General features: G+C 41.4%; 1 protein-coding gene across 5 annotated transcripts; it reads right to left on the reverse strand.

Moving 5' to 3' along the window:
- Positions 1 to 4304: 4304 nt before the first annotated feature.
- On the reverse strand, positions 4305 to 14043 carry LOC135465626 (uncharacterized). Of its 5 annotated transcripts, none has more exons than XR_010444050.1 (6): positions 13932 to 14043; positions 10452 to 11274; positions 9361 to 10078; positions 7979 to 8637; positions 6295 to 6888; positions 4305 to 4735 (listed from the first exon to the last, which is right to left on the reverse strand). XR_010444050.1 is itself a non-coding variant. In XM_064742908.1 (6 exons), the coding sequence occupies exons 2-5, from the start codon at positions 11254 to 11256 to the stop codon at positions 6869 to 6871; spliced, it is 2202 nt and encodes a 733-aa protein (XP_064598978.1). In that variant the 5' UTR covers positions 11257 to 11274; positions 13932 to 14043; the 3' UTR covers positions 4305 to 4735; positions 6834 to 6868. The 5 variants fall into 5 exon arrangements, 2 of the variants coding, with proteins under 2 accessions (XP_064598978.1, XP_064598976.1); XM_064742908.1 differs by having other exon boundaries at positions 6834 to 6888; XR_010444049.1 differs by having other exon boundaries at positions 4681 to 4735; positions 6834 to 6888; positions 7240 to 8637.
- Positions 14044 to 15416: the final 1373 nt, after the last annotated feature.

The following is a 15416-nucleotide window of genomic DNA, read 5'->3' on the forward strand; positions in this document are numbered from 1 at the left end:
GAAATTTCTTCACGGTAATTTGCCAAAGGTCGGTGGTTTATCACAAGCACTCTGGTTCCCTCCATCATTATCGTTTCATCCTGTCATCATTTCTCATCTCGCCAGGATATGGAACGACTGCATGATTTTACGGTGATGGCCATATCAAGCTTCCGAAGCGAAAAATTCTCAAGTACGCCATTAAACAACAATCAGATGAAAGTATATGTTGATTGCCTACGGAGGCGACAAATGTACAGACAGAGCACAGTCCACAGAGTGCAGTTTGCAGGATTATTCTCAATAGTGCACCCCTAGACTACGGGGGCTCGAATGTTTCATGTACCCACACCCAGCGATCTATCGATAAATAGGGCATTAGGGGATAAATAGAGTCCATTATTACGACCGACCTTGGTCCAGTTCAAATTTATGTGATATGCGCCAGTATGTTTTCGAATAAATACAAATGCACTGGTCATTGGGCGTTTGACAGGTTATTGTTTTGCCGGTTGATTACATAGACTTCACACCGGCCTCTCCTTCCATTTATTAACGCTGCCCTCGCCATATCAGTGAAAGATATTTTAATATGGTATAGTGTAGAAATAAGATAAACAGATATAATACAATGACAATATACTTAATGTACACATATAGCCAGTCCACTAATGGTCAATCAAGCATCAAAACGATATATTGTTCCTCATCGGTAAATACCGATGCATTTCTTGTGTTTTCTTGAAGCTAATTACATATTTACAATTTAAAACTACGTCGTATAGTAAATGCTTTGCTCGTTTGCAAGAAGGCGGTTACCTATAAGAGTACAAGGTCACAGAAAGCATCAGTTATGAGAGGTCGTTTTCCTTAAAATTTGTGACAAATTAAAAATATCCATGTTTGTAAGGTTTCCGGAGCAAAAGAAAAGTGAGTTGCCCAACCGCAATTCAATGTTTCATAGTGGGTATGTAGACGAAGTTAAACACATGATCTCGTGGAATATGTGATATATTTATTTATTTGATTGGAGTTTTGCGTCATGCTGAAAAATATTTCACTTTTATACGACGGCATCCAGCATTAACGTTGGGAAAAAAACGGGCAGAGCCCGGGAAAATCTTATGACCGGAGAGGAAATCAGCATGAGCGACACTTAAACTCATGCACAGCGATCGCCTTGGTGACAGGCTGCTGCTGCTGCTGTATTATTAAGCTAACCACTCGGCCGCGGACCCAGATTTTTATATTATATTTATATATTTGATGTTTAACATCATACATGGCCCAGGTTTACAAGCGAATTGAAACTGGACAAATATTGGGGAAAACATCTGTCCATCATCAGGAAAACAAACGGCTACTGACTTAAAGTTGCAGCTACAACCACAACAACAGCGACAACCTGACCTAGCTCGTCAAGGGTCAAAGCGACCGAAGCGTGTATTGTACATAATTCATGGTGACGAAATAATCTGTTCATACGTGAAGTTTGGTCGTTATCCTGGAGACATTACCGATCGTTTCAGTTCACGTCATTCCTATGTGGCAAACAATAGCACAGTACGAGTTGTGGCTATGCTACTGCATTGAAGACTTAGGCGACAGTCCAAAATACAACTTACCGGTAGTTTTAGACGGGTAGCTTTATATGAGCGTTTTCAACTTACTATGCGAAAAAACGTTTCAGGTGTCGCAAAAGTTAACTTAAAATGCAGGGAAGTTACCGAATTGTGTGAACGTTAGGGTTATTATGATTTGACAGATGTATTCAGTCTGACGGGCGCCGATATCCCGGTCATGCGCACGGTTTATTTTGTACTGTTTTATCATCTGACCAGTGAGCGCATGTATACGTCTACGACCACCTGTCACTTACCGGAGTTACTTACAATGTGTGGGAAATAATAGACTATCATATCCCCAACATGTCAAACACGAATTATGGAAGTGATCAATAGACTCTCCACGGACTGGCGATTTTAGTAAACATTGAGAATCGGGCTTCGGTTATTGTTCAGATGCATATGGCTCATTTAAATAACGATCGAAAGACCCCAGTGTGTTAAGTGACAGGTTCAAAAGCTGGCCCAGTGTGCCTGTATACTGATGTGGGTCAGCAGGTCGTTGGAAATCGACAAGCATGCGCCTAAACTCGTATACAAGTGTGGCGTACAAAACCTGTTGTGGTTGTAAGTGCTCATAAAAATATATGTGATATGAATAGGTAGAAAAAGGCCGGGTTAGGTCACGAGTAGCCAACTACTGTTGTGTTCTGTACTCCATATACATGTACATCCGGTTCAAACCTTGATGTTCCTCATGACCGTCACACTTTCGAATCGGTTTCAGCTAAACTAACTTTTGTTGACACACGCATAACACTGGAGAAGATATGGAGTCATCCAGATATTTACAATGATAAATGACAATGATAATGGTCAGCTGGAATTTGGACTGGGACCGTAATTTATAACTAAGTGTAGCTCACCATGCAGCGCTCCTTCTACAACGTAAGTCAGAAATGTACAAAGTTAACAACGTACATCAGAAGTCTACAAAATTAACAACGTACGTCAGAACTCTACAAAGTTAATAACGTATGTCAGAAATCTACAAAGTTAACGACGTACATCAGAAATCTACAAAGTTAACGCAGTAATTCAGAACTGTACAAAGTTAATAACGTATGTCAGAAATCTGCAAAGTTAACAACGTACGTCAGAACTGTACAAAGTTAACAACGTATTTCTGAAATCTACAAAGTTAACAACGTACGTCAGAACTCTAAAAAGTTAACAACGTATGTCAGAAATCTATAAAGTTAACAACGTATGTTAGAAATCTACAACATTAACATTGTTGTAGTTCATCTTTGACTTAACCCTACAAAACGAAGGCGCAGAAATACTCAGCTAGATAGGTGTGGTCTCGTCGGTGATGCATAATATATACCAGGTCTGTGCTAGTTATAATGCATTTCCGAAGCTTTCTGACAGGAAACAAGTTTTTCTGCTTCCAACACAAACGATTTCATCGGAGGAGTGGGTGAAAGCTGGCCTGCTCGGTAGGTTAGTACGTTGTTAAATCAGGTGTCAGCTTCACTCGTGGAGCTCGTGAAGCTGCTGTCCGGTATGAGCCGTCGTGATGGACCTATGAAAGTAGAGTTGGGAAGTTGGCAGAGGGAGATCTTGTCTGCAATGTGACGCTATTCCGTTGTAATAACAGTAATAAAACACAGATAACATATAGGCCTTCAACTGTTCACATTACCATTCCTGAGGCAAATATCTATTAGTTAAATTCTATTCTTTGTGATGATTAAAGCGAATATATAGTCTCTGACTATGTTTTTTATAATATTCATTTTTATGCCTATGGATAGGACATGCCTATGGATAGGACATGCCTATGGATAGGACATGCCTATGGATCGGACATGCCTATGGATAGGACATCTCTATGGATAGACATGCCTATGGATAGGACATGCCTATGGATAGGACATGCCTATGGATAGGACATCTCTATGGATAGGGCATGCCTATGGATAGGGCATGCCTATGGATAGGACATGCCTATGGATCGGACACATCATCTTACATGTGTGACAGGTCCTATTATAAATAGCCACACCGTTATGTAGCTTTGTAGCCATTCTCTCCTGAGTTTATATGTCTGTCGTGGAGAGAGTATACCTCATTCCAACTGCTATTGGAATTTCATGAGCTACGCTAACTATTTGATTCCAACAACAATTTGGTACATGGAAAACAATTGTCCAATTATGTTTCATTATCTGTTTTCGGAATGGCTTCAAATTTCTCATAAGTACATCAGCGTGCTTTCATCTTCTCATGCAGGCATGTTCAAAAAATTAATTTTAAGGATCCGCCCGTCAAGGCTTAATTAAGAGGATTGTATGAACTTATCCTAAAATCCATTTATCTTTATGCTGTTGATTTGATTTGATTGCTATTTGACGCCATATTTGACTACTGGCGAATACTACAATACAATCGGTGTAAAATTGCCATAACTCCCCGCGACCTTCTACGTGCAAAAATTTGTCCCGACAACTCGACGTCTAGCGTAAAATTCACTGAAAAAATACTCCCTGTCTACATGTATGCCCTGTATCTGTGCCGCAACGTTAATATCGCAATGATCGGACAAATCGCCAAGTCACATCAGCGACTTTGATGGCCCAGTTAACATAAGTAGATACTGTACTGTACACAGTAAATACTGTACTGTACACAGTACCGTCTACCGCATTAAAATATAGTAACACAGCACAGATAACGTAAACCTCAATAAGACAAACGCTTCGCGGACATGTGGTTGGCTTCGTACTTTATTATACTCTGTATCACAATACTGTTTCTTTAGCTTGACACTTACGCTCTTTAAGAAGTTTTACAATATCACGCACAATATAATCTTCGGTCAAGCCACTGTCTTTATCTGAACGTATATGCCACCAGAAGCACAAAGACAAACATGCCTATTACCCTAACAATAACCTGGTGAGATAACCCAATATATTTGTACAGGAACGAGTTACCAGCACGAAGAATGTGTGCGTATTTTCTGATGAGTGGTGCACGCAGATATGCACCACTCCATAGTTATCGTTCATATAAATGACCTTATGCCTTCCCAGTGCAGTGGTTCTGTCCTAATCACATATTAGGTAGGTTGGCTTTCTCCGCATCCTCCGCTATCTGTTTGTCGATTGCAACCAGAATCACACCTGTAAATAGAAAATAAAACACCCGTATAAATACCTAACGTGAGGCGTTTTTGAAAGCGCTTATACCAGGGCTGTATAGGTAGCGAGCGTTAAATGGACATGTGCGGCTTGTGGACAAATGAGACACTGATTTCTGTACAGTTACATGCCATATTCCTGCCAAGACCACGCTCGTGGATATTGCCCTAGAGGTTTCTTACCATCCAGGCATAGAGCGTGCTTCTTAAAAATAACAATAATATGGTCAAGGGTAGGGAAAATCCACATGACTTTCTATGCGGCCTTTTATAAGTCAAGAGTGTTTCAGATTTCAAAACACAGGTTTAGCCTTGACGACCTCGGCCAAGTTTCACAAAGATGTCATACACGTACGATAATCACACATACAGGACAATGGTACCGTGATTACGTCGTGCAAACTATCGTTCGACAAATGTACGTTTAAAATGTCGCACGCCACTTTGTGAAACTGGCCGCTGACGAGGTCAGCATGAGACAAATTTTCCTAACACAGGAAAGTGGCATGTACAGTTCTAGGTACACACAGAGAATTTTCCTAACACAGGAAAATGGCATGTACAGTTCTAGGTACACATAGAGGATTTTCCTAACACAGGAAAATGGCATGTACAGTTCTAGGTACACATAGAGGATTTTCCTAACACAGGAAAATGGCATGTACAGTTCTAGGTACACACATTGGCGAGGCTGAAAAGCTTATATACGAACGCCACCGCCACACATCTGTTGCAGATTCTTAGACATTGACTCGTATGTTCGCAGCTTACAGCTTCTCGTCTAAACTGAAAACGCAAAATGTGCAACAATATAGGTTTCCTATCTAGGCCGAAATAAAAACATCAGCCCTTGTCCTGAGGATAGCGCCCATGTCCTGTCCTGAGGATATCGCCCATGCCCTGTCCTGAGGATATCGCCCATGCTCTGTCCTGTGGATATCGCCTAAACCATGAAAACATCGCCTAAGCACTGTTACAAAGATACATTTTAAAGATCGCCTAAGCCTTGTTGAAGATATCACCTGTCCTGTCATGAACATATCGTTTTGGCCCTATCATGAAGATATAGTCCAGGCCTTGTTGTAAATATAGCCTATGCCTTGTTGAAGATATCGCCTATGCCTCGCTGAAGATATCGCATACGCCTAGCTGAAGATATCGCCTAGGCCTTGTTTTGCAGATGGCAATGCCCTGTTACGCTTGCTGTGGCTCGCGTCCGCTGACGCTTGAGTGCTTAAAGAAGTCTTTAAGTTAGCTGTGTCAGTGCCTCTAGTTTAAGCTCTTTGCCTTAAATGTGGCGCGCCTTGTGAAACATAATGACAATAAAGCCGCATCATTAAGCGTTATACACGTATCAAATCATTCAGTTTAAACAGCTGTTCTCAACGTTTGTTTTAAATTCATACCATATAAATGCAATACTAAATTTATAAAGTTAAGGGTTAATTTATAAATTAGTATATAGTATTAATATGGAGTTATATAAGTTAATTACTACTTAAATGGATAAGTTACAAGTCTTATTAACTGTACGGTACTTACCATACTTGCAATGCACATTGACAGCCGTTCACAATGCAAATTTAATGGAAGCTAGAGACTACTACCACCCTAGGAACGTTGTCCCAGAATGCAACGGAAGTTAGCACATAATGGATATTTTCAGGCGTGAGAAAACGTGGCATTACAGGAACAGTTGTATAGAGCACTAGTAAATGCATCTGTACTAATAAACAATCGCACAACTCCAGGAGTTAGCTCCCTTGAATCACCTAATACAAACAGCTACGGTAATCCAAAGAAAATCTACACATATGATCAGACGGTGATTGTTTGCGAAATACATAATTACACATACACACACAACAACATATCTACATTTACACAGTTCCAGTGCAGCCATCCATAGTACTGAATAGCAAAGAAAAAGCCACTGATGTGAAGTGTCTTACGAAATACTACACTTCTTCCTGGGACCAGAAGTAGAATAGAGCAATACTGGTCAAATCAATCACAAATGCCAACTCTCCACTATACACATGAAACGCTAGAACAACAACAGCAAAACGTCAAAACCATACCGAATGAGTCTCCCGTACAATCATGTCTGGAATTCTCATCCCATATAGTGCATACCTATAATATATTTTAACCAAAAATATTAACGGTTATATGTATGATGAAATTATAGGATGAACGGAATGACGGGTGTGAAAATGGCTTTATGTTCATTCACATACGAATGAAAGTCGGAACTTTTATGTAAATTTTCAGGTGGTGACAGACATTTCACATTTTTGTGAAGTGTAAATTTAAAAATAGCACATGATCATATTTGAATGAGATCGATCAAATTGAACAGACATGTATGCATCGGTATAATACTGTCTCTTTTTGCATTTTGTGATGTCATTAAGACGAATAAAACACACGCAAACACACACTGATATTAAATAAATAATTATCGGTTGTACATAAGAAAATCACCAACATAACAATCCATTTGTCAGTGGCATTTCCTATTCAGATCTTGAAATGGATGAATTCGCTATCTGAAATGTGTTATTACATTAGCACAATCAATGTTCAATCAGTTTAGACAACATAAGTTAATATGAAGACAACAAAAACATGACTATACTCAAACAATCCGTGACATTAATTGTACATAGGCCCTACGCGGGCTTGTTTGCTTGTGTTGCGCATACGTGTTAAGGAAATATAAAACGGTAATAGTTAGTCGAAAGCAGTAATATATACAGTTTGTGTTTTATAAGTTATAACACAGTAAATATTTTTAATTTTTAAAAAATTGCAGTCTTGTTAAAACACAGTTAAATCTCCTTTTATAGGTTGTAATACCCTAATTCTTCAGTTTTTTCAACCGCCTCTGCAGCCAATATTTTGAAACACTCTGATAAAGGTATGCGGTGCAGAGAAATAATCTCCACAGTTTTATGAAGCTTACGTCTTTGATGATACAAACACGTTATTTTAGCGTTTTTCATAATAACTGTATGCATAAATTCCACTGCAGTGCTTTGGTGGTTGAAAAGGTTGAAGATTTACAGTAAATTAATATGCAACGGCTCCAAATTAAGCAGGTGTGCATGAAGTGTACCAGCAAACTCATCTATAGAAACAGGTTATATGTGTTAACACAGGAAACGTTCAATTACGTATTCTGTGTCGTTAGGACAGGTAGTAGAAGAATGAGGTGTCTTACATATCTCCTTATGGCCCTTCTGCCACGATTGTTTCTGGCACTTCACTGAGCAGTACCAGGCTTTCTTGCACTTGCCACAGCCTGGGAACTTCTTGCCTGGTGGTGCTGTGGTGAAGCAGTTTGTGCACGTTTCCGGCTCGTCCCCTTCAAACTGGCAACGTCTACACTGGCACCAAAAGTTGAAGGACCTGTAGAGCCAAGCTCTTCGGAGTTTCCGGGGCATCTTTGTGTCGATATAGGTAGTGAAGAGCTCTTCATCAGCCCGAATGTCTCGCTTTGCCCTAACCCAGATGCCAGGTTTTCCCCGGTACTCTCCGTCCATCACTTCTACCGTGTTCAGACATGAGTGGTTCAGGCAGGCGTGGAGAGGAAATAGGCCTGTGAAAAGGGCTTCCTTCGGTTTTTCCTCTACCACCTTCAGCATGGTCATCGTCTTGAGGACGTCCAGGCTGTTCAGCTTATTGATGAACTCCTTGTAGCCATTCAAAGGGGAGCTGAAGGACTGTAAATTGCAGGTGGCCTGGAAGTATCTACCATCGAACTCCTTCTCACTGATGTCATAGCGGACGACCGGATCACAGGTACTGAAGATCTCCTGCATAAGCTTCATTACTTCCGGGAAACGCCCAGAGGCCTCTGTAGCTCCAAAGGCAATAAACCTATTTAAAAAAACTTGTAATATGGCAAGTCAGTTCTTAGAATGAAACATTAAAACACTGCTTACAGTGGCCTAATGGTTAGAGCGTCTACATCGAAGTTAGGAGACACGGGCTCAAATCCTGGTCAGGTGATGCAAAACACTTTAGAAATTTTACTTGTTTCTGTCTCATCTGGCATTTATCGAGAGTTCAGAGAAAGAAAAAAAAAGGAATTGTTGGCTCGATGTCAATATAATGTGATTCGGAGGGGGTGACATGTCTGGTGTCTTTATAGGCATGATACTTCAGTGGAAGAAGCGCTTTTGCCTCAAGAAGACACTATATATGTATAAACCCCTACATAAATGCATACGTTAAAGCACAACAACAGTGACAAATACTTCTCAATTTTTTCACCAAAAATCAAGTTTCAAGTATTAAGACCTGGTTATAGGGATTAAGATCTATTGTTATAGGGATTAAGATTATTATTATAGGGATTAAGATCTATTGTTATAGGGATTAAGATCTATTGTTAAAGAGATAGGGATACAGAGAGATAACCATAATATGGTTACGATAAAATACTTCTTAACAAAGTGTAACATTCATGTGACCGGGTGTCAAATTCATCGTCCATGACATGGTGGTTCAGAAAGGCAGAACAATAAATATGTCGACCGTGGAGCTAGCCTACACGATCGTGGTATGTCTAGCACTACCACCCCCAAAGGTCTGTCTTACCTTCTGAGGGGAGCCTTAGCCTTGGCCCAGTGTTCCAAGCTGGGTTCCTCCGACCCGTCCTCCTTCATCAACTTCCTCACCTGACACACCACGAAAGCCCACATCTTGGCCAGGATGAAAGGCGTGAAGGCCGCTGCCCACACCTCTTTCCACGTCCTCGTCTGACTATCATACATCTTACCGTTATTTTCACATATTTCATACAGCTTACTGACGGCAGGGGACTTGGAAGGGCAGAGAACGGAGTGGAAGCGCTCCCAGGCCTCCTGGCGACAAAACGCGCTACAGTACACCTCTTTCTGGCAGAAGTCACAAGGGACGACTTCCACCTCAGGCCAGTTCTCCTCAACTACTTGGCGCTGGTGTTCGCTCAGATGGTTTGTGTTGCCGAAATAATCCATCATCGTCATCAGGGACCTCCCGCAGTGATGGCACGCCGGTTGCTTCCAAGTGTCTAAGCTATTGCCACAGACAATAGGCTCGTCCTTCATCACAATTGTATCCTTGCCAATATCCGTCTTGGAATACACTGCCCTACCGTATACAGTAAACCTGACCCGAACGGGAAAGTGCACGGTCATGGGATCGTACAGACGTTTGACGCGCGCTTCCTGGAACATCATGGCGCATTCGTCATCGCCGTCTTCGCTGAGCCTCGTGGCACGACGAAGCCATAGTTCGGCCATCACCGGCAGGTGCAGATCTTGTAGGATAGTTCCTTAAAGACGAAATTAAAAAGCAAAACTGTGGAAGAAATATGGATCAGTGCTAACATGGGAAATCGCCGCCTGAAAGATATATTTACTTATGAAGCATTTCGGGTCAGCCTGGAACAGAGTAGATATTGAGCAGAAAAATGAGCCTTTAGTGCAGAGAACTGAACGAAATACATTGCCGGTACAAAGTTTTTAAAACAAGACAACTGGAGACAATTCAGAAGATGTATTTATTTCTTTGATTGGCGTTTTACTCAAGAATATTTCACTTATGCGACATCGGTCGGCATTATGGTGGGAGGAAACCGGACAGAGCCCACGGGAAACCCACGACCATTCGCAGGTTCCATTAAAAAGAAAGAGAAAGTGTATTACCTCCTGATTTCCAGACGTCTTTATGTCTTGCCGGTTTAGGAATAGCTATCAAATCAGCTATAGCAGACGGCGCGTCGCCATGTTGATGGTACGCCAAAGCCCTCAAATACCTGACAGAGATATTCGCCGGGTCCAGCACCACAGCATTCCCCAAGTGATGCAGAGCCCGCGGGTAGTCCCCACGCCGTCTGTGCTGTTCTCCTATCATTGCCTCGTTTACCGCTACCTTGGGGTCACGCTTGTTGGTCGGTGCCATCTCTGTCAATGTTTTCGCCTTTCGTAGATGCTTCATATCAAGGATTTCCTGCTCCATAACCAGAAGGGCGTCGTCCCCGGGATAAGGATCTTGGGAGCAGAACTTCACGGCGTTGTACCCTTTCTCTGATCCTCTGGCTTCATATTCCTTCACAATGACTTTCTGCATGTTTTTGAGATCGGAGGCAATCTCCTTGTTTTTGGGATCCACTTGTAGGCCTCTTTGATAAAACGACAAAGCGTCTTCGAATCGCTTCAGCATCAGGCATGATCGTCCTGCCAGCAAATAACCCTTGGGGTTAAAAGCCTCTACGCTGATGATCGTTTTGGAATCCTCAAGTGATTTGACCGGTTGTTCCAATTGCACGTAAGCAATGGCTCTGTTGATAAGGTACTGGACATTAATATTATTGGTCTTTAGTAGCTCTGTGTAGAGTTCAGTTGCATGTCTGAAGTCATTGTTGTCAAATGCCTCTTTAGCTTGATCGTGTGTTATCTCCCTTTGAAGATCGCTTAGCAGGCTAAGGCCATTTCCAGACTTGTCAGCCATGGTGGAAAAAGGGAGGAGCTGAAATTGAAAAATAAAACGAATTTATGTATGCGTTTATTAAATATTGTCTGACGGTACAAACTCAGCCTCACTTCACCGTGTCTTGACAGTGTCGCCTGATTGTGAGAGTTACCATGATATGGCTGAAGTACGGCTTCCTTTACTAAACGCTGTGAACATATATCAAAGTCACACTTCCCTCGCTAAAGGCTATATACATATATCAAAGCCAAGTTTCCTCTCTAAGCACTGCATTCATATATCAAAGCCAGGTTGCCCTCTCTAAACACTGTACACACAAAATTATACATAAAAAACTATACGCTTACATTAGAAAACAGTTTTCCCAAATGCAGACTTATGTATGGCAATATCAAAGAACAATATTATCTGGACGGAACTAGAGAAACTTTTCCCTCTCTTTATACATGTGTCATGTATTAAGTGAACGTTTCCTTCTCTAAACACACCACACATCATAAAATGTCAGAGTTCAGCTTCCCTCTGTAGACACTGAATGATTGCACAGGAATGTGTCCTTAACTAACACAGCATGCTTATATCTATAGGACGTTTCCTCCCCTAGTCATTGAAAAGAAGCGTCCCATATATCTATAGAACGTTTCCTTTCTTAAAAACTGCATACTCATATCTATAGGAGCGTTTCCTTTCCTGAACACTGTGTGCTTATATCTCTTGGACGTTTTCCTTCTCTAAATGCTTATATATATATTGGATGTTTCCTTTCCTGAAAACTGTATGCCTATATCTATCGGATGTTTCCTTTCCTGAACTCCGTATGCTTATATCTATGGGACGTTTCCTTCTCTAAACACTGCATGCTTATATCTATGGGAACCTTTCTTTCTCACTATATGATTATATCTATAGGAGGTTTTCTTCTCTAAACACTGTATGTTTATGTTTGTGGGATGTTTCCTCTCCTAAACACTGTGTGCTTATATCTATGGGAACGTTTCCTTCTCATTGCATGCTTATATCTATGGGACGTTACCTTTTCTAAACACTGTATGCTTATGTCTATGGGAACGTTTCCTTCTCTAAACACTGTATGCTTATATCTATGGGACGTTTCCGTCTCTAAACACTGTATGCTTATGTCTATGGGAGGTTTCCTTCTCTAAACACTGTATGCTTATATCTATGGGACGTGTCCTTCTCTAAACACTGTATGCTTATATCTATGGGACGATTCTGTCTCTAAACACTGTATGCTTATATCTATGGGACGATTCCTTCTCTAAACACTGTATGCTTATATCTATGGGACGTGTCCTTCTCTAAACACTGTATGCTTATATCTATGGGACGTTTCCTTCTCTAAACACTGTATGCTGTTATGTGCATGTATGGGTTTATCTGCCTTTCCTTTCCTAACCCTTTGAGGCCTCCGTGGCTCAGTCGGTTAGCGCGCTAGCGCAGCGTAGTGACCCAGAAGCCTCTCACCAACGCGGTCGCTGTGAGTTCAAGTCCAGCTCCTGCTGGCTTCCTCTCCGGCCGTACGTGGGAAGGTCTGACAGCAACCTGCGAATGGTCGCCAATGTGATATGGAGGTGTACTTGAAGTACATCTGAGATGTACCATTGAGGTGTGGCATATTTATTTGAGGTGTGTCTGAAATATACTTGATATGTACGTGTGTGTGAGATGTGCTGGAAGTGTATCTGAGGTACTGCCAATTATGCAAATTTATACTTCAAATACCAATGTACACCTCAAAGATATTAGAAATATATTCTTAGTGTTGATTGTTATCAAAGTTACTGAGGTGTACCTGAGGTACATTACCTCATATCCAAACGCGTTCAAAGTTCCCGTGATATTACCTGATATATAGGCATATATATGTAGCTGAGGTGCACTTGAGGTACACTACATCCCATATATACACCTCAGCTATACCTCAACCTGAGTTGTACACATCATGCCTGTAAGGATAGTCACTGAACACTGTATGTTCATATCTACGAGAAGTTTTCACTACGCTATTTGGCTCCAATGTTCACCGGTTGGGAGGGAAATATCAGATGTTATGTAGAATAAACACAGGAAAGCATTGCTGGATTCAGTATCACAGGTAATGTAGAATAAACACAGGAAAGCATTGCTGGATTCAGTATCACAGGTAATGTAGAATAAACACAGGAAAGCATTGCTGGATTCAGTATCACAGGTAATGTAGAATAAACACAGGAAAGCATTGCTGGATTCAGTGCAGGAGCAGGGAATCCAGCACACTCTAGACACAATGGTAGAGACAATATAGGATTACGCTCTCGCACCTTCCCTATGCCATTATGTGGTATATCATGTGGTACATTTTGGCACATTTTTTACACAATGATAAGGACCACTGAGGTAAGTCAGTATTACATGGAAAACCCACAACTACGAATTAGTACTACGTGTCAGACAAGTGGCCAGTGTAAGTCCTGAATTTAGTCCTTGCCCAGACAGCCTGATTTTGATAAAGTAACAATTTGCAGCCCTGGCATATCTCCATGACAAGCGGCTAGGATACTGTATATATATTCTAATCTACCAGCCAGTGTGTAGAGTTCGCACATGTAATTATACAACTTAATCTTAAGAAGCTTCTCAGAGTCTTTGCAGCAGAATTCTTAGGACTTTGTAAACACAAGAGTTAAACTTACCCAATACACATCTAGACACCCGCGACGGTTATACTGCAAGGTCAGTTCACATCGGATTTACGCCGCAGAAGAGATCCCACTCGTACATGCACATGTTGTAGCCGAACAGCACCATGCTCCGGGCAAGACGCACGTGGCACGAAGACCCAATCCCAAAATAGACCATGCAGACGATACTTTATAGCAAAAGATGCCTTGAATCCTGTAGCTCCACGTCGCCTTCCTCTAACAATCCCCACGCCCGCTCCTATCTCCCACACCATCAATTCCCCAGACCTGTATAGACAGCTGGAAATCTGAATCTCAGACAGCATGGCAGATAAAGGTCACACAGCCACACATTTACATGCATGTTTAAGATGGTAACGGATATTAATAAGATGCATTTGTGGAGAGAGGACCTGTTTTAACATGGGTTTTACTATATTATACATTTCATTATGTTCTGTGTTCAGGCTACACTATTATTCTTCCTTGTACGCAGATGTATGCGTACCTCTGCTTTCAGTGCCTTACACTGATATCCCTGTGCGACCAAAACACTGTCCAGAAACTGTACATTAGCCACTATCAGAAATTAGTCATAGTTTGTATTTTAAGACAATTTCAGCATTCATCGTAGTCATCGATCGGGCATGTTAAAATTAACCAATTTCAGTACAGATATAAAATACTAACTGATATTTAATGGTTGGTTAAGCTTCAATTCTACGTTTCAGTTTAACAAGGTAGTTAAATGTAGTATTAAACTACAGTTTATATTACAGTTTTGAACAATTACTGTGTCCAGTCACATTTAAATCTTATTTGAAGCACTGTCTCAGTACTTAATAAATGGGAATACTGCGGATACTCATGGGTCTCCCCCGGGCTCTGCCTGGTTTCCTCCCACCATGATGCTGACCGCCGTCGTATAAGTGAAATATTCTTGAGTACGGCGTAAAACACCAATCAAATAAATAAATAGGAATATAGTCCAGACTAAGTTACCCTGAGCGGTGACCGAATACAGCAGTAATGAATAACCTGACGCAGACGTGGCTCAGATGAACATGTAGCTGAGGTGCGGCTTTCAAAGTTTGTAAGATGTACCGGAGATACATAATTTCTTTTTTAACTTTCAAAGTTTCTACAGTGTACTTGCGGTATATCCTAGCACTAAACGAAAGTTACGCCATTTCTGCGACAATTTTAGATTTGTGTTATCAACTGAGAGCTCAATATGGCTTCAGTACTTTAATTAATCCATTTGTGTGATTGGTGTTTTACGTCGTTGTCAAGAATATTCCACTTGTACAACGGCGGCCAGCATTATGGTGGGAGGAAACCGGGCCAAACCCTGGGGAAGCCCGCGCCCATGCGCGGGTTGCTGGGAGGCCTTCCTACGTACGGCAGGAGAGGAGGCCATCGTGAGCTGGATGTGAATCACGGCTACCCCATTCCTGTGGGATCCCTGGGTCATTGCCGCGCGCTGGCGTGCTAATC

The sequence above is a fragment of the Liolophura sinensis genome, chromosome 5 (genome assembly GCF_032854445.1).
Source record: "Liolophura sinensis isolate JHLJ2023 chromosome 5, CUHK_Ljap_v2, whole genome shotgun sequence".
In the NCBI taxonomy this organism is placed as follows: Eukaryota; Metazoa; Mollusca; class Polyplacophora; order Chitonida; family Chitonidae; genus Liolophura; species Liolophura sinensis.

Bases quoted from the DNA above. Each gene is read 5' to 3' on its own strand.
- LOC135465626 (XM_064742906.1), bottom strand. From the start codon at position 11,256: ATGGCTGACAAGTCTGGAAATGGCCTTAGCCTGCTAAGCGATCTTCAA. The intron at 10,079-10,451 runs GTAATACACTTT...TTCGTCTTTAAG, and splicing joins AGACGTCTGGAAATCAGGAG to GAACTATCCTACAAGATCTG. The intron at 4,736-7,978 runs GTAAGACACCTC...TTCTATTTACAG, and splicing joins GAAGGGCCATAAGGAGATAT to GTGTGATTCTGGTTGCAATC.